The sequence below is a fragment of the Sapajus apella genome, unplaced genomic scaffold (genome assembly GCF_009761245.1).
Source record: "Sapajus apella isolate SASKATOON/1434 unplaced genomic scaffold, GSC_monkey_1.0 scaffold36, whole genome shotgun sequence".
Taxonomy (NCBI): domain Eukaryota; kingdom Metazoa; phylum Chordata; class Mammalia; order Primates; family Cebidae; genus Sapajus; species Sapajus apella.
In genome coordinates, this window is record NW_022436976.1 from 2,614,340 (window position 1) to 2,637,451 (window position 23,112).

Genomic DNA, 23,112 nt, shown 5'->3' on the forward strand with positions numbered 1-23,112 from the left:
ATACAATGGTGAGACAGCATTAGAAATTGCAATGGATACTCCCACTCAAAAAGAGGGAAAATAAGAGGTATGTAACACTCCCTCATCAATAGCAATTCTAAAGTCCAGTTGGGCACATGTCACTAATTGCTTGATTAGTCCTGACAGTGTTTCTCCTTGCCTCTTAGCTGTACACTCTGGCTTCTTGACGGCCTTCTCTGAGTCATTCCTCCACATGAAATGGTCTATGTGTAGAGCTCAGTAGCTTTTTGGCTTGCTTCCTTTCCATAGGAGGTTGAAGGCCTGAACACTTTTTTTCATTATGAATTATCTCTGACCCTTTCAATCAACATTCATACAATTTCTTTTAAAACTCTGTGAGCTCCTCATATATCAAATTTTAATAAATTCCGATAGACATTAGCCACATCCACATTTCCTTTGGAGAGGACCTTCTCCACCTTGGGCCTCACATAAGACTGCTATGGGACAAGTCCTTAAGATTTCTAAAAACCCCAACTGTCTAATTGAGTTATGTGAGCCATATACACAAGATTCTTATAAGCCTTTCAGTCTAATTAAAGACCTATGAGGCATCACTTTAAATTATCTGAGGTCATAGCAAAGGGTCTTACAGTAATTTTTAGAAGGTAGTTATTTTATTTGTTAAGAGAATTTTTAAGTCAAAAGATATTAATAAATAATTTCCACAAAAATATAACTGCAGGCAGCTTTGAGACCCTCCTTCGTGAACATAGGAATGTAGAGAGAGTTCTCTAAATCTTTATTAAATAACAGTTATCTCATTTATTATATAAAACACTGCTCCTGTATTTAGATAGATTAAATTGCTGTTACAATTTGGCACTGGGAAAGTGGCTTTATACAGTACTCTCACCATGTAAAGAGTGCTAAATTTTATGCTCAAATACAGTAACTAGCTTCAACATAGGTTTACTGGTTCAACCACCTTCTTGCCTTTGATTTCGAGGCTCTTGTTTTTACAATTTTGCTTTAAAGATTATATGTGCCTTCTATTGCAAAACACCTAAAATCTTTTTTGGCTGTGATAATGGGAGGTGAGGAAGTGACAAGAATGAGTAATAAATAAACAAAAGTTAAAAAGAAAGTAGAAAGTTCCATTTCTGACTTCGGAAAATGAACTACCAATCCCCCAGTCTGTCAGAGCTTAAGGGAAAAAATTGCCTACAGGACATTTTTATGTGTCAACTTGTCTAGCGTATAGTCGTTAGTTATTCAACACTGATCTAAGTGTTGCTGTGAAGGTATTTTGTAGATGTGATTAAAGTCCACTTCAAGTAAAGATTATCAGATAATTTGAATGGGTCTGATTCAATCAGTTGAAAGCCTTAAGAGCAAAACTGAAGCTTCCCGGAAGAAGAAAGAGACTGTAAAGCACAGCTTCAACCTATGACTGAGAGGTCCATCTTGCCCTTAATTGCAGATTACCTAGCCAGCCACCACAATCAATAAGTCAATTTCTTGCAATGTAACTCTTCAGATATATCCTACTGGTTCTGTTTCTCTGATGTAACTCTGACTGTACACAGCCTTAGCGTAATGAGTTTCTTATCACTGAAAAGATAATAATGAAGGAGAAAACTAAATGAAGTAAAAACTTTACAAATTTTTAGAAAGGGAGTCAATATGGCATGGTGGTTAAGAACACTCTGGAGTCAGACTGCTTAGGTTCAAGTCCTAGCTTGCCTACTTTCTAACTGTGTGGCTTTGGACAAATTACTTAATCTATGCCTCAATTTCCTCTTGTATAGAATAAGAATAATGGTTCCTACTTCAAAGAGTTGTAAAGATTAAATGAGTTGTTATAGCACTGACAACAGTGCCTGCCATACAGGAAAAGCTATGTAATATTCTAAAAACATGATAGGTAGGTAGATAGATCTTCTAAGGTCCTTCAGATTTGATGAGTTTCAAGTGCATAATTTTTTTAAAAAAAAGTTTCATCACTGTGTGAGGGAAATGATACAATGTGGTGCTTATGAGCAGAGGGCCTAGAATCAGACTGATGGAGTTTGTATCATTCCAAATTTTGCTATTTAAGTGTGTGATCTTATTTTCTCTAAGTCTCAGTATTCTTACTACATATGGTTATTGTGAGAAACAAATGTGAAATATAAGCCACATTTTGTAATTATTAAAGTTTTGCTAAATAACTTTCTAAAATATCTCCTTCCACTTTTATATCTTTTTATTCTTAATGATCCTGAGGATATGAATATAAATATATTTGACATGGTTTGGCTGTATCCCCACTTAAATCTTGTCTTAGGTATCTGTAATCCCCATATACCTACATGTTGAGGGAGGGACCTGGTGGGAGGTGATTGGATCATGGAAGAGATTTCCCCTATGCTGTTATCCTAGCACTGAGTGAGTTTTCACCGGATCTCATGGTTTTTGATCTGATGGGATCTGATAGGTGTTTGACAGTTCTTCCTTCATGTGCTCACAATCTCTCCTGCCACCTTGTGAAGAACATGCCTGCTTTCCCTTCCAACATGACAGTAAGTTTCCTGAGGTCTCCCTGGCCATGCAGAACTGTGAGTCAATTAAATCTCTTTCTTTTATTAATTATCCAGTCTCATATTTTTATAGCAGTGTAAAAATGGACAAACACAAAGTTCCCTAAAATCTAATATAAAATTACTCCCAGTGGGTTAATTTGTTGTTTCTAGTTGTCCACAGACTGATAATACAAATAACTTGTTAAAAACGAGCCTAATTTATATAGACCATGCTTAAGAATTCCCCTTAAAAACAATAGCTACTATTTATTGAGCATCTTCTGGGTACCAAGAGTAACACATTACATAGGATATCTAAACCTCACAATTAGAAACTATTTCTATCTTGCAAAAGAGAAAAATCTGAAAGTAACTGTGTGAATTATGAAATACTCTCTAATGTCTATTATTGCTTCTTTGAGAATATTTTTTTACTTTCTGAATGTCAATGTGATCCATATACCAGGTTAATAATTTAAGTGCCCAGGTAAGTAACCTCTGATCCCCTAAGTAGCAAGCTCCTAAATTCTCAAAGGATATCCATTTAATTAAAAAAAAGGGCGGGGGTACAATCCAATGACTTTCTCAAGTAGATACATTTATATTCGCTATTAATAAAAGCTATATTTCCACAGAAATAAGGATACATCTTCATTTAACTACTCAAGTATGAATATATTAAATTAAAAATTACATACACATTTAAACTGAAATGTTATTCTAGAAAATATATAAACATGATACTGTCTTTGACTATACATTAATTAAAATCTCATTCCATTAAAATGCACAGAATATATTATCCTTTTATCTGAAAAATACATTAAGTTAAAAATTAAATTTTTAAAAAGTACTTGCTAAAATATTTTGTAGAATATTTAAACAGGCATTGTACCTATATTTCTTACTATACTTAACACTACAAATAAAATTGGACTATTTGTAGTACATACTCATTGAATAAGTATATCCTCTAAGCTTTCTAATACAATATCTAAATTCACTTAATATATACATTCCCACCCTACCCTATCTTAGTCATTGACTCCAAAGATCATATCCTTAGCCCATTTCATTCTACCCTTTCCCTCTGAAAACCATGTTCTATCTTTTTAGGTCACTCCCTTTTAATATATCAACTTCAACAATCTTTAAATCTTACTAGGATCTCCAATCCTTTTCAGGATCCTTGATACCCCAATATTATCTTATTTCCTCCTTAAAAAGTACCAATTCCAAAGCCAGACATTAAAATCACTTCCTGCATACATTTTCAGCCACTTGCCCCTCTCTCATTTTGTCTATACTTGCTTGGAAAAACCACAACCCTGGTGAAATCTCTACATCTACTCTGTGCCTGTACTTGTGCACCTGAGTAAGGCTGGAGAAAAACAAACTACTCTGACTTTTCATGATTCGAAGTTTATAATCAGAAACCTCCAGTGTATAGTTACTCGTTTCTGGCAATCATATTGTACTTCCCTAGTCCATCCAATCTCCCATTCTTCAATATGAATTCTATACCTTCTCTTCTTTAGCAAACCTCAAGTACTTTTCCCATAATTATTCCTCACAACTGATAGTATTGCTTTCTACACCTCTGAGACATGCAAGCAGACCTAAATGTGACAAAGATAATACATCTTTTAGAAGAAAAAAATAAACTATCTTCATGAACTTGGAGTAGGCAAAGATTTGTTAAAAAGGAAACAAACGGTCTAAGCAAAAGGAAAAAAGTTAGTATCCTCAGTATATTGAGACTAAAAACTGTGCTCATCAAAATATATAATTAAGAGAATAAAATACAACTCATAGGGTTGGATAAAATATTTTTATTTATATTCATAAACTATGTGTATGTATAACATTTCTGCAAAATAATAGCTCCTATTTTCTCAGTAGAAAAATAGGCAAAAGACTTAATTAGGCATTATATCTAAAAAAGGTTATCTGAATAACCCAATAAGCACATAAAAAGTTGTTCAACATGAGTAATCATCAGGGAAACAAAAATTAAAAGCATAATTAAAGCCTAATACACACCCACTATGGTGGTTAATTTTATGCATCAACTTGACTGGACTAAGGGATGCCCAGGGAGCTGGTAAAAATTATTTCTGGGGCAGATCCGAGATGGCCGATTAGGAGCAGCTTAGGATTGCAGCTCCCAGTGAAAGCATGGAGGGTGCACGCCGCATTTCCAGATAGATTTTTATTGCCCACAGACCAGGAGATTCCCAGGTGGAGGAGCCCCACGGTCACCGGCACGCTGTTTCGGCTGGCACGGTGGTTCTCCATACAAAATACACGGGTCCAGGCACCGTTTTAGCTGGTGATTGAAGCTCTGGGAAGACAGAGTCACCCATTCAACTGATAGAAAAGGGGACTGAAACAGGGAGCCAGGCCAGGAGACTGCCGGGCAAAAAAGCGCCACAAATCTCAGCGTGGTTGTTTCAGCCAGCGCAGTGGATCGCAGCACAGGAAATCACACAGATCCCGGCGCCTTTTCAACAGGCAACTGGAATATCTGGGAGACAGTCCACCTTTCAACTAAAAAAAAAAAAAAAAAAAAGACTCTGAGGCAGGGAGCCAGGTGATCAGGCTTGGCTGGTCCCACCCCCACAAAAAAACAGCAATCTGAAACACTCTGGATTGAGAGTTCCACGGCAAGCACAGGTGAACCCAGGACGGTCCAGCTCTGTGGGGGAGGGGGGCCCGCCATTGCGGAGGCACTCCACCACTACGGAGGTAGTCCGCCTTGCTGAGGCAGCCCACTATTACAGAGGCAGCCCACCATTACAGAGCGAGTCTGCCATTACAGAGGTGGGCTGCCATTGCTGAGGCACTTAACTATGCCCATATAAACAGGACTGCACGGAAGTTCACATGGCAGCTGGGCGGGGCCCACAGCAGCTCAGCAAAGCTTCTGCAGGCAGACAGTGACTAGGCTGCCTCCTTGCTGGGCAGGGCAGCCCTGAAAAAAGCCAGCAGCACAACAGAAACTCATAAATAAGGCCCTAATTCCCTGGGACAGAGCACCTGGGGAAAAAAAAGGGTGGGTTTATGAGTTCTGCTGCAGCAGGCTTAAACGTACCTGCCCAGCAGCTCTTTTTCTTCTTGAAGCATTCAGATGTCTAAGATCCTAAGGCATGACACTGAAGAACAGATACCAAGAAGTACCTTTTTAGGAGATTAGAAAAGTAAGCAAATATTTCAGTAGTCTCACAGTGAGGAAACAAAAATTGAAGTTCCGGGCTAGCATGGAGTAGGGCCCTAATAAACACTGCCAGACTTTCAGTCAAAACCGCTGAAAGGCTCCATCGACAGGAGTAAGGATAAATAGGAAATAGACAATTCATCTCAATTGTTGACTGGATCAACACAATCTGACCCAACTCTTATCAGCCAAAATAAGTCCTCTCTAAAGAAATACAACATGATACAAAATAGTTTGCATTCTCCACTGCCAACATTCCATTAAAGATTTCCAAGCATGCCAAAAGATAAGACCAAATAACCAAAAATAAGAGAAAAAACATACCATAGAAAAACACAGTGGTAATAAAAATTATAAATTCAGACAATAGAACTTTAATGTTGCTATGATTAATTTGTACAAGAAAAATAAGTAGAAAATTTTGTAAGTATAAACTGAAAAATCAACTGAATTTTTTATTCTAGAGATTAAAAATAATTTTTATAGATTAAAAATATAATAATTGAAATTATATATCAGAAATTTTACATATACATGTAATTTTTATCCCAGAAGAAAAGGAAAGAAAAGATGGGATAGAGGCAATACATTAAGATATGCTAGTTGAAAATTGTCTTAAATGAATGAAATATGTTGAGCCACGGTTCTAAAAAGTTGCAAACACAAAGTGTTTCAAATCACCTAGGCATATTGTGAAACTGCTGAAAACCAAGGCAAAGAGAAAATCTCAAAGTAACCAAAGAAAAAAAGGATATACTACCTTCGAAAAGCAACACTGAGACTAACAGCTGATTTCTCAACAAAACAATGGAAAACAACATGATGAAACATCTTTAGAGTGTTGAAAGAAAATAATTCTCAACCTAAAATTCTATACTTATAAATTATTTCCTAAAAAGTAAACAAAACAAAAATCCAGATAAATAAAAACTGACATAATTCATCACTAGGACACCTTTATATAAGGTTTACTTATGGCACAATTAACTTTGACCAGAGAATGCATGAAAGAATAAGTGAAAAAAAAAGAGCAAATTATAGGATAAATATAAATATTGATGGCCCTGAACAATAATAACACATAATGGGGTGTTAAATACAGTCATGTGTCACTTAATGCCAGGGATATATTCTGAGAAATGTATCATTAGGTGATTTCATCATTGTATGAACATCATAGAGTATGCTTACACAAATCTAGACAGTTACTATGTACCTAGGCACTATGGATAGCCTATTGCTCCTAGGCTACAAACCTATACAGCATGTTGCTGTACTGAATTCTGTAGGCAGTTATCATACAATGGTATTTGTGTATCTAAGCATATAAAAAGTACATTAAAAAATAAAGTAGTATAATTTTTGGAACCATGATGGTATATTCACTTTTGACTGAAGTGTTGTTATGCAGTACATGACTGTAATTAGTAAGAATAACACTGAATCATACCAGAAGTAAAATAAGTCCTCTCTACAGAAATGTAACATGATACAGAATAACTTGAATTCAGTGTGAATTAAACTTGTCTGTGTGTGTGTGAGAGAGAAAGAGAGAGAGAGAGAGAAAGTAGATGTAGGCAACAAAAGCAGAATAGACAGTCTCTTCAAAAGTCACTGGAATATTTATAAGTGACTACTGTATATGGCTATATGGTGAGCCATAAAGCAAGTCTCAACAAACTTCAAAGAACTGAAATCTTTCCAAACATGTTCTTTGAACACAGTGAAACTAAGCTGAAAACCCCAAATATCTGAAAACGAACCAATGTAGCCATTCAAAGAAAAAACAATGGAATAATGATAAAGAGAAAGCATATTGAGATATTTTAGCAAACCGACTTCACTATTACATTAAAAAAAAAAGGATATGAAAAGGATAATACATTGCAACCAGACTGGGTTTATTCCAGGTATGCAATATTAATTTAACATTCAAAACTCATAGATGCAGAAATAATATTTGATAAAATTAAATCCCCATTCTCAAAGGAAAAATAATTAGCAAACCAGGAATAGAAGAAACCTTCCTTAAACAGATAACAGGTATCTTACAATTTTTCTGCCTGGTTCCAAAATATTGAAAGCTTTTCAGTGACACCAGGAGGATGACAAGGGTGGCTGTTATCATGATTTCTATGTATTACTGTACTGCAAGTCCTCATCAGTGCAATAAGACAAGAAAAAACATATAAGGACTAAAAGGCAAAAAATTACACTGTCAGAATTAAGCAAAAAAGTGATTTGATATATATATATCAAATAGTATATATAAAATCTAAATGTGTTTATAAATAACTTACAGTTAATAAAATTAGCAAGATGACTAGATAGGTCGGCATAAAATTTCTAACTCAATGCTTATATACTCACAATGAAAAATTAGAAGATAAAACTTTGACAAGGATAACCTTTATAGTAACATAAAAAAGCATGTAAAACTAAAATAAATGTAATTTTAAAATTATATTTAAAATTTAAACAGCATATTACAAAGCATGACTAAAAGAAGTTACAGAATATTACAAATAATTACTAGAAGAAGTGAAAGAAGATCTAAATAAATGGAGAGATACTTTTCATGGACTTAAAAATTCAATATCATAGAGAGAAAAATTCTTCTCAAACTACTAATTAGATTCAAACTACTTCTCAAACTACTAATTAGATTCAATGCAATCTTAATTAGGATTCCTACAAGGTTAGTGTATATAACTATGTATGTGGAAATTGACAAGCTGACTTAAAATTCTTAAAGGAAATTCAAAAAGAAAGAATATTTAAAATTATTGTGAAGGATGAAGCTTTAGGATTTATACTACTGACTATGATGACTTCTATTATAAAGTTACATGAGCTCATGCAGCTTTGTACTGACACTAAAACAGACAATACCCATGGAACAGAAAAGAAGTAAACCAAATATATTCAGCCTTTGATAACAAAAATGTCATTACAATGCTTTGGGAAAGGGACGATTTCTTTTTCCTTTTAAAATGATGATATGTCAAATACTGATATTAAAAAATGAGTCCTACCTCATGACACATATACATACACACACATGCACACACACAAACACAGAGACGGAGAGAGAGAGAAAGACAGAGATGCACACATTTGACTCCAGATAGACTGTAGTTCTAAAGATGAAAGGTAAAACAAAGCTTCTAAACCTAATATAGGAAAATATCTGTAACTCTAGGGTAGTGAGAACTTCTTAAAGAAGAAGGCCAAATAAAACAAAAATCATAAAGGAAATTATTTGTAAATTATTTTTAAATTTGAAAATATTAAATAGTATGAAGGAGACATTGTTAAGAAAGTGAAAAGGCAAGCTATGAAATGGAAGAAGACATTTGTAGTACATATCTCTGGGGAACAAAATCCTGTACCCAAGTTAAATAACTCTACAAATCAATTTTTTTGAAAAAGACAACAGAACACCCCAAAAAAGGGATGGGGAACTACCTGAAAAAAATTATATAAAAAGACAATATCCAAATGACCAATACAGACATGAAAAAGTAATCAACACTATCGGTCATTAGGGATGTACAAATTATAACCAGGATATGTTCACCAGGATAGGTATAACTAGATATATGAAAAACATCAAGTTTGGAAAAGATGTGGAGTGACTAAAACCCTACGCACTGCTGGTTAGAAATAGGTTCAACCAATCTGAAAATTTACTTGGCGGTATTTACCAGAACCACATGATCTGTGACCTAGAAATCCAGTAATTAATTCAATTATCATTCTCTCTCATGCACACACAAAGACACACATCCATGTATATACGCATGTATGCATATCAGTATATATATAATACATTCATCAAATACGTATTCATCAAAACATACATGTATTTACCAAAAATCATGTACAAGTGAGTTCAAAGCATTATTCGTAAGAGGCCCAAACTGGAAACAACCCAAATTTACATCAATCATAGAAAAGATAGGTTTTGCTATATTTTTATACAATGATATATATCTGTGAAAACTAATAAACCACTGCTATGACAAAAACATGCATAAGTGTCACAAATACATGAGTGAAAGAAGGCAGTCACAAAGGAAAACATGATGCAGTATGCCACATTTTAAGTCTAGTAATAATTGGGTAGAGGTAGGAGGGAAGCTTCAGGGGTTTCAATAATATTCTATCTCTTGGTATGGGTGATAATTCACACAGGTGTTAACTTTATCAAATTCATCAACCTATAAATTAGGATTTGAATACTTTTGAAATGTATGTTATACTTTAATTAAATCTTACTTGAAAATAGTACTACTGTAACATAGTTTCGTAATTCTATTGCACAGAATATTATAAAGTAAATCAAAACAAAAACCAATCAACAGAAACCCAAAAAGTTACAGCTTCCATTGTTTGTTATTGTCACAGAAATCACTGGGAAAAAACATTTGAAGATTTTTGGGTCACTGATGTCTTTGAGTACAATAAAGATTAAAGATAAGAAGTCATTAACATGTTTGCTTCTCATGCTAAACCTGTGTGAGTAATAGAACAAGAAGGTTGTGGTGGCTTATGCCTGTAATCCCAGCACTCTGGAAGCCTGAGGTGGGTGGATCGCTGGAACCCAGGAGTTCAAGACCAACTCGGCCAACATGGCAAAACCCCATCTCTCCTAAAAATACAAAAATTAGCTAGGCATGGCAGCACATGCCTATAGTCCCAGCTACTCAGGAGGGTGAGGTGGGAGGATCATCTGAGCCCAAGAGGCAGAAGTTGCAGGGAGTGATTGCACCACTGCATTCCAGCCTGGGCAACAGAGTGAGGCCCTGTCTCAAAAGAACAGCAAAAACCAAAAAACAAGAAAGTTAAATCAAATCATAAAGAACCAAAAAATTGTTAAGTCAAAGATTCTAAAGGTATTTAGAGAATAGGTTCTTATATTTTAAGCCAGGTTGTGCAAGTAACCCAGTTTGACCTTTTTTATGTGGTTACATACCTCATATAACTTCATGTTAATACTTAAACATTAATTTGCAGATCACAACATTCAACCAAATTGTATTCTAAAAGCTGAGCTACATTAAATTTAAGTTTTCTGTATCTTGATTGTAAGTAACTATAACATAGCAAGAACAGAAAAAGAACACTTTTCTCTTTTGTCTTTCTTCTCGTCTCAGGTTTTACCTAGGACACATTAAAGTTACCTGCCTGGCCACCAAAGTCAACTGATTTGACCACATATACTGTAAATCTTATGCCATTTCACTTTAGTACATGAGAGATGAGAAAGGGAAAGAGAAAGTAGGGTCAAAGAGAAAACTGAAAGTGAAGGGGAAAGAGGTATACATTTTTTAAATAAACGAGAAGACATATTATTATAGATATAAAAGACAAGAATACATAAGACTCCATGGAAAACAGGAGGGGCTGGGATCCAAAGTAATAGCGGAGGGACTGGCTTTGCAGAAAAAGATGTGAAATGTGGTCCCCAAATTTTTCTAACTCCTTACATCAAAGGGAAAACTCTAATTTACCTTCCCTTGATACACTCATTTAAGTGACTCAATGAACGGAATGCAGCTGAAGTGATGCTGCTTGACTTTGGAGGCTAGGTCATAAAAGGTGATACAACTTCTACCTGGCTCTTTCCCTCCTTCTTGGAACTTAGTCACCATGTTATGAGGCTCAAGCCACATGTAGAGGTCATGTGTAGTTGCTCTAGTTGACAGTCCCAGGTAAGGTTCAAATTACCTGTACCAACATGTTCTCTCAAGTTTGTGGCTCACATACAACAATGGCCGGCTGATACTATATGGTCATCTACCTAAGAAGAATACAGTACAGAAATGGAATATTTATTTTATTAAATAGGACTCTAATAAGATAAGAAGACAGTCTCTTTAATTTTCTAAGGACAAAGTCCAGATCAAGAAAACAGGTTTGTCACAAGGTTTAGATTCCACAGTTGTCTTACAACAAAACAAGTTTCAGGTGTCTCTGAAAAGTTAACATATGAATAGAAGACAACAGTAAATATAACATTAAACTATGGCCACAGAGCCTGGGACTTCATACCTTGTTACACCAGGCCACAAAAAAGATAAGGCATCTACATTGGATTTTCTAAGGCACAACTAATTTCAATTATGCTAGTGTATCAATTCAACTAGTGCATTTCTCTCTTATAAGAATCCCAAATTTGATTCGGAAAATATTCTGCATAGATACACAGCATTACTGAATCTAATTCACATTACAAAAAAACACGTCCTATAATCCACTTCCTATGACCTTCTCATAATTGTGCTTTTACTTGTCTAAATCTTTTACCAGACTATGAGCTACAGGAAGACAACTCTTTACTCCCTATTTCATTGGTTAGGAAACAAAAATAAACCAAATGAATAATTATACCAGGTTAAAGTAAAGAAATCCACCAAAAGCAATTTAAGCTATATCATCCTATCAGGGGAAACAATGTATTTGCATAATACTATTTGCTTAGTATTATCAAAAAAAAAGACCTATCTTATGAATACTGATGATTCTTTAGACAAGAGCTGAGGGCTGCACTTTTATAATCTCTGCACTGCAGAGATTATAAAACCTATAAAAAGAGTAAAAAAACAAGCCTCAGTGGTACACACCTGCAGTCCCAGCTACTCAGGAAGATTGCCTGAGCCCAGGAGTTTGAGTCCAGCCTGGGAAACACAGTAAAATTCTGTTTCAAAATAAATAAATAAAAATAAAAATAATTAAGAGAAAAAAAAGCATTAAAATTTTCTAGCTTTTTAAATTGCTAAAAATACTACCTAAATTTGTAAACGCATGTGTTTCACCTTTAAACATAAATGACTAATCAGTTAAACACCTTTAGTGTCTAAGCCCAGTTTATATCAAGATTTTACTATAATTCATTTTACTTATTCTACAACTAACTAGCTTTTATAAGTTTGGAGGAATAGTCCATGAGTTCTCCTGTTTCTTGATTTTACACACTTTAGTCATGTAACCCTAATTTTTCTAGATTAAACAAACTATATATATATATAGTTTATTCACACACAATGTAGACCTCCCATGCTCTTACTCCTATTAGCTGCCCCTGATCTAAACTTTCTCTGGTTCTGCTATACATAAAACACCACAACTACACATAGCACACTAGCACACTAATGGTTTCACGTAAGGGTAGAATGTTTCATGTTTTATTTCTAACACTCTACCCTGATGGTAAACATTTTGATGGTTCCTTTACCTGTAGTACAACATGAAAATATCTTCAAACATCAGTACAGTGATTCATAAATTTGTCTTTTTAGGTGCAGACCCTTGCTTTATTGGTCTTATTTGTTCAGTTAAGCTCTCTGCTCAGAGGACCAATGGGCGAAGGAGGTGCCTGGAGCGAAGGAGGTGCCTGGAGCCTTCCAGAGTCAAAGCTCTCCAGGGCTCTTCGGCCCATCACTCATTTTCTGCCCCCCTGCCTGGGAGGCTAGGTGGTACGGGGCTCTTTGGAGGGTGGGGATGGGTGACTACAGGGGGTTTCAGGGTGGTACCCAGGGTCTGCTCTTCACAGTAGGTGGTGGAAGGGATGACTAACTTCATTACAGACCTACAAAAATGATAAAATTATATATTACTCTCACTAATTTGGGCTTTTTTCTTTCTTTTTCTTTTTACAAAACAGCAGCAGGAAAGAGAAATGCAGGTGGCAGACAAGCCATGCATGAGGCTTCAGACTGGAAGGACCAGAGATGAGGACCAAAGTGTGACTGCCTGACCAGGAGCACTGTTGGCTGGCCCGGTCTCTCTCCATGCATCCTGGGAGAACTGCCACAGGCCCTGGAGGGAGGGGACAAAAGGCATGTGGGAGGCAGCAGGAAGGGCCCACATGGAAGGGCTAAGTTCTATTGGGGTCCCACTCAGGGAAGAGAACCAGAACTCGTCCCTGCTTGTCAGCCAATCAGCTTTTTCAGGAAGGTCTCCAGCTGATCCTCATCCTTGATGCTCACAAACTTGTCCACCATGTCTCCAATTCTTCATGGCCAACCCAGTGGACACCACCAACACCTCAGACTCAATATCAAGATATGTGTGGTCATCAACGTCTACCTTGGCCATCACCACTTTCCTATGCTGCTTGGCCACCATTTTCTCTAACCTCGGCCCCAAGATCTTGCAGGGTCCACACCACTGTGCGTGGAAATCCAAAACCGCTGGCGTCTCACTATTGACCACTTCGTCTTGAAAGTCAGGTCCATCCTGGATATTAAAGGTCGTTGAGGAGATCCTGATGGTGTATATTGTCCAGGCTGGGTTGGGTGTTAACAGTTAGGCCAGCAGGACTGTGGGGTCTGCAGGGTTTCAGAAGGGACGGGTTGCCACCAACCCTGAGAGGGCTTCCTGGAGACATCCGAGGCCAGGAACCTCCTCAGAAGTTGCTGAGCCATCTCCTTCCAGAGCAAGCAGAGGGATGCACAGCCTAGCCCTCCCTGCCTGTCAAGGACACTCTTGTCGGAGACTATCATTCTTAAATTGCAGATCAAAAGTTTTCCCTAAATATATTACCATATATTTATTTGCTCAATTGAGGATCATTTGCCACTTCTCTGCCCACACATTTTGCGAGCACTATGATTTATTCCCAAATCTTGCTGCTTCCTAAGTGGATTTTTTTTCTCTTAATAAATATAACAGGAGCATTGGATTATAAAGCTGGAAGAAGAGATCACAGTGTCATTATCTAATTCATCCCTCTCAATTTTGTACCATCACTTGGAGATATTAAAACATTTATCCAAAGTGAGGTATTAGAACGTATTAGAAAAAAAGGATTTAGATTTTTCTTACTCTCAGTTTATGATTTTACTACTAAATTACACCTGAACTTTTAAATATCTATTTTAAAGGACTCTAGGGGAATAAAACTGACATTTACTTAGTACATAACAGATGTTGGTACTATATTTTACATGTTCTTTCCATTACCCTGCATAACTACAAAACTCAATACCTTAGAGGACACACACCTAAATTATAAAAGAAATATTTTATTATTTTAAGTTATTTTGTTTCTTTAAAAGTTACATTGTTCTTTTCAGTACTTTGGCTTTCCTCTTTTCCAAACAAAAAGGTGGAACTTTCAGTATATAAAATTCTTAATTTATGTAAGTTATGCCAGATGTTTAGTTTCTATAGTTTCCAAACAGTTGTCTTAGAAAAGAGGAGTAAAATGAAGATAAAACGTGGAAAAGGTCCCTTGACCAGCTGAGGTCATTTTCCCCCAAGGCTGGGAGATAAAAGACAATCCACATGTGTGATAACCAATAAGCTATCATTTATCAGAAATGCCATGGGTATCCCAAGTTCAATATGTCCCCACTCCTCTCCCCAATATAATCCTGCCCTCTGTATTCATTTTCTGACTCTATTACTGGTGTTACAACCCATCTACCAAAACATTGAAGCTAAAAACTTAATGTGTTATCCCCAATCCTCCTTTTCCTCATTTCACAGATGCCATCACTAAAATACATTCTGCTCAATTTTTCAAATTTCTCCCATTTCAGATCCTTTTCTCCATCCCTACCTCTACTACCTTGGTTCAGAGCCTCAAAATCCCTCACCCAAATTATCATATGAGTCTTATAATTGATCTTGCCTCTACTACACTTGCTCCCTGATGATTTATCTTTACATCACCACCAAAGTAACCTCTTTTAAGCCCAAATTGTATCATGTTTCTCTCTTATTTCCAAGCGTACAATATATCCTTCGTGTCTAAAAGATGAAATTCAAACTCTCTCCACTATGTGGCCCTCTGCCCATTTCTTCAGTCTCATCTATCATTATACAATGTCCCCCTCTTCCTTTTTTTTTTTTTTTTTTTGAGACGGAGTTTCACTCATGTTACCCAGGCTGGAGTGCAATGGCATGATCTCGGCTCACCGCAACCTCCGCCTCCTGGGTTCAGGCAATTCTCCTGTCTCAGCCTCCTGAGTAGCTGGGATTACAGGCACGCACCACCATGCCCAGCTAATGTTTTGTATTTTTAGTAGAGACGGGGTTTCACCATGTTGACCAGGATAGTCTCGATCTCTTGACCTCGTGATTCACCCGCCTCGGCCTCCCAAAGTGCTGGGATTACAGGCTTGAGCCACCGCGCCCGGCCAATGTCCCCCTCTTCCTATCACCAACCCCACATTCCACCATTTAGTCATAATGGGTAACTTCCTTATTCTGAATATGCTACATGGTTTCACTCCTTGGCATCTTCACTTAACCATGTTCTGCCTACTTATAACACCCTTCCTCCTATAATCCATCTGATGAACATTTATAATTTTCAATGCTCAACTCAAGGCTCAACTTCTCTTTGAAGTACTTTTTGAACTTCATCCTCCCCATCCCAGTGGAAACGACCATTCTTTCCCTTGGTTCTCCCACTGAACTTTAATGAAAGGATTCATGACAGGTTTCATATATTTGTTGACATGTCTCTCTTCCCCTTCTGGAATATGGGCACCCTGAGCAGGTACTGTGTCCTATTCAATCTTTATTCCTATAATCTTGTGTAGAGTCTGTCACATTTTAGGAGCTCAATTATGTGTATGAATAAAGGAATGAAGCAATGAAAAAAGAACTATACAGAACATTCTTGAAGGAATACATTTACAAGTAAGATTACTCAAAATAATATACTGACCTAAGTATATTTACCTTTCATAAATTTCACATTTTTATATTTAGCACAATGTTTTTCATTAAAAATTTAAGATTTATTAATCTGAGGAAATTTGATCACCCATGTATACAGACATTTATCACCTAGATATACAATTTCATAAATTGTACTCATTTTTAAAAATTAATTTAATGGAATGTCACAATGAATTATGGTCAACTATTAATTATCTGACAGGATCTTAATAGCTATCCTGGCTTACCTAGGACCTTCTCACATGCTGCTTCTGTCACTCAGCCATGGCTTACTCTTCTAAGCTGGCTTTCATGTCTCTAATTATCCTGCTGCTGGCAATGAAAAAGCAACAATCTGTCTACAGCCTAAGTGAAGGACACTGGGGAGGAGAATAGGAAAAATGGTTCCTGAACATGAGATAATTTGATACAGTAGAGACAATCCGTACCAACAGAATCACAGAATCATGGAACTAGATGAGATCATATGTATTTATCATCAAAACTGCATAACTGATTGTTTGACTTTACTTGTCTTACACCCAAGAAAGACTTCTCAAGTACTTCTGCATTCTACTGAATTGGAACAAATATCTGCTACTAATTTTCCTTTGATAACTGAAAGGTGCAAAGACATAATAAGATATAAGAAATCACTAAATTTGTTGTTCATCAACATTTAAATCTATAAAAATTTTTCCAATAAGAGAATATCACTGAGATTATTAAAAACCACAAAATTTTAATTCTAGTACAGCCCCAGAAAGAATTTAACTTTGTAGTTAATAAATTATACACAAATTATTGAACTATAATAATTTGTTCACTAAGTTTATAAATGCTTATTCTGAGGAAATGCTAAAGAAACTGGTTAATTCTTAAATGAGAAAAGTTAAATCCAACAATCCTTTCATCTACACACACTTGTAAGGATCCACAAATAACCAAGATGACAGAAAGATGGGTTGGCATTTTTATTAAATGCAAAAACAGCTATGTTCTAAACCTGTGTTGTCCAATATACCAAACACTAATTACCCAAGTGTAAGTTGAAGATACAGTTTCTCGGTGGTACTAGTCACATTTCCAGTGCTCACTAGACATGTGGCTAGTAACTAAGTGAACAGCACAGGTAGAGAACACTTCCATTATCACAGAAAGTTTGACTGGACAGCGCTACTTTAAATCACGGTGAAATGCAAATTTGCTGATACTTTTTAAATGGTAATGCAAGTTCAAATAATAATTTTTTGATTGACTATTTGGTAAGAAGAAAAAGTATACATTTATAAATGGGAAAAAATAAATATAAGGACTGTAGTAATGAAGCCTTTAAGTATGAATCTGAAAAGATAATTTAATGATGACGAAACTGAATCCAGAGAATGGTACAAGAAAAAAAAAATCTTTTTCATTTAAGATTTTAATATAGCAAATAAAGTCATGTTTGAAAACTGAAATGTGCTATAATTGATAATAAACTGAAATAAAATAAAGTGTAAGCTATTCTGTGTATCTTGGCATTGGCTAGTCTATTGGATATAGAGACTTTTCAGCAAAGTGGTTAGAATTTCATAAATGTTGCTTTTTGACTTATTAGCTATGCAACCTTAAGTAAGTCAGGTAGGCTCTCAGAGCCTTCGTTTCCTCATCTGTAAATGAGGAAAGAATTCAAGTACTTCAAGTTTAAAAAGATTAAGTAAAAGTTTATACATGCAAAGCATTAGAGAACCTGGCATATATTAGTCCTCAAAAAATGTTAGTTGTTAAGAAACTTGCATTTTTGTTGAACCTAGTTTACTGGTGACTTTCTTTGGTTAATTCCTATTGACTTTCAAATGCATAATTCCTATTGACTTTCAAGAACAGAGAGATACTCTGGAAAACATTCAAAGATCATATGTGAACACTAGGTCACATGAAAACCTTACGACTTGCAGTCATGAAAGAATCTACATCCAAATATCTACCAACACTTTTCACCCATGGGCCTCAACATTTTTGCAATGAATGTATAACACAAAGCCCCATAGGCAACCTGGTGGTATAGTATTTTTAAAAATGAATTAAAAAACCTTCCCAAGTTAAAAGAAGTGGCATGTGTTTTTTGTGTTGGTGACTGAGGCTGGAATAAAAAATAAAAGACTGGATAAGTAAAACAAACTTAACTGACAAGAGTTTAAAACTTTAAAACTGAGAAGTTTATCATAACATATTTTTAAAAGTTTATGCTTCTGCATATTAGCTGATGTTTAAATAACTACCCTCTAATTTTAAAAGGGATATATCTTCAAGAGTAATTTTAAAAACACAGAACAGTTAAATACATATATATAATAGTACCAGTTATTCTCTCATTAAGTTTTGAGATACATCAATACAATTTCCTAATTCACTATAGCAGAACAACAGGTACTCAACTTAATGTTATCTCCAAAACCTGTGGAGATGAAGATGGAATCTCATCTAACTTTTAGGTCTTACCCCAGAAAATGTTTATTCTAATAGAGGGACAAGTTTTGGTAGAGTACAACACAGGAACCAGACAGTCAAAGCTAACCAAGACCCTTCTAAATTATGTTTATGCCTAACTTTACTCTTCCGGAATATTGTTAGAACTGAGCACTGGAATCACCTATCTTTCTGAAGCTTGGTGCTAACTGAATCTGAAATCTTAACTGACTTGACATTTTTAAGCAACTTTCAAATCAAACATTTTCATACAGCAATTTTTAGAGTTCTAATTCCACTTTCCATAATGTCAGCACTTGTATTTTGCCTTTCAGGTAACTCTTATATATACATATTTTCTTTCCCATTAGACAGTAACATTTTTAGCTTTTATTTATAGTCCCTAATTGAATGTAAAACATTTAGTGAATATTTTGAAAATAAATGTATTAATTGATTATTTAAGGATGCTGAATGGAGTCCAGGCATCAGACTCTATTCCTTACTCTATTATTACTAACAATATGATCTCAACTCCAGCTTCTGCAGAGGTCAGGATCTTTGAAAGGGAATGATTGTACAGGCTGACCTCTCATGTCACGTATTTCTAAGTTTTGAAAAACATTTTCAAGAATAATTCTTTAAAAAAATACACAGAACAGTTAGGTATGTAATGATAAGAGTTCTTTCATTAAGTTTTAAAATGTAGCAATACAATTTCTATGCTCACTACAGTAGAACAGCAACATATACTGATAACATTGCTCCAAATGAAGTTACAAACATTAATCAACACATGACATTTCAAATAATTTTCCCCATAACATATAACTTGCTATTTTCTTTTGTCACTTCACAACAGTATTTTAAACTATTATAATAACCTTCAGTTTCCATAAATACAGTCACACAAAAAGCTGACTAACATACTTAAGAACTAGACTGTCATTAGCATTTAAAACATAGTAAAGAATTTATTCATAGAAATAATTTAAAAATGTTCAAATACACATTTAAAGTTCCATTTTATTTTCAGTAAATATCTGAGGTTATCTCACAACAATGAGTTGCAAATTAATACTGTCTAAGGGTATTAAGTTACCAAAACAATTCTTTAGGGAGACGTGTTTTGGTAACTTAATAAAAAATATATAGGTCGCAGAAGAGTCTACTATCATTATCAAAAATATAAACATTATACAGGTCAAGACTTGCTAATGAAAACTACTAATATGACTAATCTCCAAGCACACTCTTTTGTAACACAATTAACACATTTTAAGTTAATAGAGTTTTAAATTAACACGAAAAATGACAACACGATCAGGTACAAATAATTCTTTACACTTTTTGCATTCTTTACCCTTTCTGTACCGGTGGTTACCATATTTGTGCAATTTTAAAAAGATAACATAGGCTGGGCACGGTGGCTCAAGCCTGTAATCCTAGAACTTTGGGAGCTCGAGGTGGGTGGATCACCTAAGGTCAGGAGTTCCAGACCAGCCTGGCCAACATGGTGAAACCCCGTCTCTACTGAAAATACAAAAATCAGTCGAGCATGGTGGCGGGCGCCTGTAATCGCAGCTACTCGGGAGGCTGAGGCAGGTGAATCGCTTGAACTGGGAAGCGGAGGTTGCAGTGAGCTGAAATTGCGCCATTGCACTCCAGTCAGGGTGACAAGAGCGAAACTCCGTCTCAAAAAACAAACAAACAAACATAAATTCTACCTCTACGTTGGCTTTTTAAAATCTCCATATGGCATACTGTGTTCTTAAATAGTTTATATAATAGTTCATCAAACTTTTCTGGAGCTCCTGAAAATTAAAACTAAAACCTTATTGATGAAACATAAACCATATTATCTGATCTCACTATTTATGTTAAACAAAATGAATAGCTAAATCCTTCTAAATGAATTCTACTTTATTAATACAGAAAAAAAGCTATTTTCTTCATGCTAAATTATAAAGCCTAATTCTTATGTTACAACCATAAAAACATTACAAGTAAGATTTATACAAACTAAAATCACCAGGCCCACTTTAAGTGCTAAGATGCCATTTACTCCTGGTGACGTAACAAATACCATTTGTTATTTGGCCATTCTGAATTATAAAAATATATGAACTTTACAAAGGCAAACCAATTCTTCTTGCACAACCATTCTGATCGACACATATATACATATATATGAATGTGTATACATACATACACACACAGACACACACACAGACACCATATAGCCATTCAGAAATTCCATTTTCATGATTTTCTACTGTTTGATGTAAAGTGTGGAGTACTCGCACCTTCAGCTCTCAAAAGAAATTAACCGTGTTCTGGAAGCACTTCAACTCCAAATGACCTTTAAGTTTTAAAGGGATTGTAGCAGATCCTTGAATGTCTAGAGAAAACGCAAAGCTGTCTGGCTTTTTTCTCTAATGGATAAAGTTGCTGTTTGGTCTCATTATGTTTTCCATTCCTAATCTGAAGAGATGAAGGAGATCTAAAACAGGGTTGTCCACTCAGGATTAGCCTCACTTGCATAGAGCCAGACTAGCAGACCACGCGTTGCGATAAGGTTGGGTTGGACCCAAGTGATGGAGGGAGAAGAGCCAACCTTACCCACAGCACTACCTGTAGCTCCAAAAGAGTCGGCGCGGGGGGAAAGCAGGGGTGGGATGGCACTAGGGACTTCTTTCCTCGGACCATATTTGGGGAAGTGTTCCAGAATGCGTGCAAGTCCTCCTCGGTAGAGTGAGAAAGGGAATCCCAGGGAACGCTCTTCCCAAGCTCCCCCCATCCGGCCCTTCCCGCTCAACCCTCAACGCGGAGCTGGAGGTCGGGGAGGAGGAGGAAGGCAGCTGGTCCCCCCGACCCCCAAGAATGGCTCCCGTTGGCCGCTGCTAGGCCTGGCCAGTGCCCGCGGCCTCAGGGTCTGCGACCCGGAGGGGCGCTCGGTGCCCCGCGCCGGCCCGCCCAGCAGATACCCAGACCCGGCCTTCGACTTACCGCTCTCCACCTCGCTGCCTTTCTTGGCGGTCGCCGCGTTCCCCATGTCTGGGTCGACGGCAAGAAGGGGTCAGGGAGGGGAAGAGGGTGCTGGGGCTGTGCCCGCCACTCCACAGTCTGAGGCAACTCCCGCTTCTGTACCCGTCGGAGCGGTGAGTGCGCCTGGCGCTGGCGCCGAGTCCGGGCGGGAAGACCGGGCCGGGTAGACCGGGCCGGGTCTGAGAAAAGGGCTCAAACGAACTCCTCGGCGGCAGCGGCGGCGGCGGCGGCGGCGGCTGTGGCGGCGGCAGCAGTGGCGGCGGCGGGCAGACACTCCCCCTTCGCGCGGCCCGCCCTCTCTGCGCGCCCCCGGGCAGCCGCGAGCCCGGGTCAGGCTCTGGCCCCGCTGTATCTTCGCGGGCGGGCGCGCGCACCGGAAGTGACGTAGGCTCGGGACCCCGGGGGCGGGCGGTGGACCCCAGCTGGCAGAGCCTGGGATCTGGGTCTGAGGTGGCGCAGACTGCCTCCTCTGCTGCTGTCGCCCGGGCCGGCGCTCGGGTGCCCATCCCTGACATAGTGGGAGGTGGAGTGGGAACCGCTAGCTTTGCAGAACGCAGAGTCCTTCCTCATCCTGGCGTTCCAGTGCCTTGGAGTAGAGTCGCGGGAGACTATGCAGCGGCTCGTGTGGTTTTCCTTCTGTCCCGCCACGCGGCGGCTCCTCACTCAAAGGCTGCCTTCTCCCCACAGTTCCAGGTCCGAGAGGAGCAGCACCGTTGGGTTGGACATCGCGCGCAAGGGTGGCCTCTTAAGTCTGCATCTGCCAGGCATAGGCCGCGGGAAAATCCTGGTCCTAGGCAGGGTCGTGGTTCGAGCCTCTTGTTCCCTCGGACATTGAGGTATTTGCTGAGCCCACCACGTTGTCTTCGGGATTAGCAGGCTCCAATCACAAGCCCTATGATGTTTTCAGACTTCCCAAGTAGAGATAAAGGAAAGTTTTACTATTTCTGCAGAACTTTTGCTGATGTATGGCATTGTATTTAGCAACTTCTCTGTAGATCTGAAAATAAATACATTCCCAATTGTTAGTTGCGGTTTTATTAATATAAATCTTAGAGTACTTGATTTTGCTGTTAGCTTTACCTAGGTAAATTATGTGGCACTCTAGCATTTTTGTTGTTGCATGTTCCATTGCACCTTGCCCTGTGTTTTCCATCTATTCCAAATTCAAAATAAAAAAACTGTAATTTCCCA

General features: G+C 37.3%; 1 protein-coding gene and 1 pseudogene across 3 annotated transcripts in view; both read right to left on the reverse strand.

The window, feature by feature from the left end:
* PRKACB (protein kinase cAMP-activated catalytic subunit beta) overlaps window positions 1-22,279 on the reverse strand; it is a 147,228-nt gene extending 124,949 nt beyond the window's left edge. The window contains exon 1 of one of the 2 annotated variants that reach the window (XM_032296446.1): window positions 21,883-22,279. In XM_032296446.1, coding sequence (XP_032152337.1) covers window positions 21,883-21,928 — 46 coding nt within the window. In that variant the 5' untranslated portion in view covers window positions 21,929-22,279. The remainder of the gene's footprint in view (window positions 1-21,882) is intronic. The other variant, XM_032296443.1, reaches the window with a different exon arrangement.
* Window positions 13,046-15,587, reverse strand: LOC116563766 (annotated as a pseudogene). The gene has a single exon (XR_004274555.1). The product of XR_004274555.1 is annotated as a thioredoxin, mitochondrial pseudogene (transcript).
* Window positions 22,280-23,112: the final 833 nt, after the last annotated feature.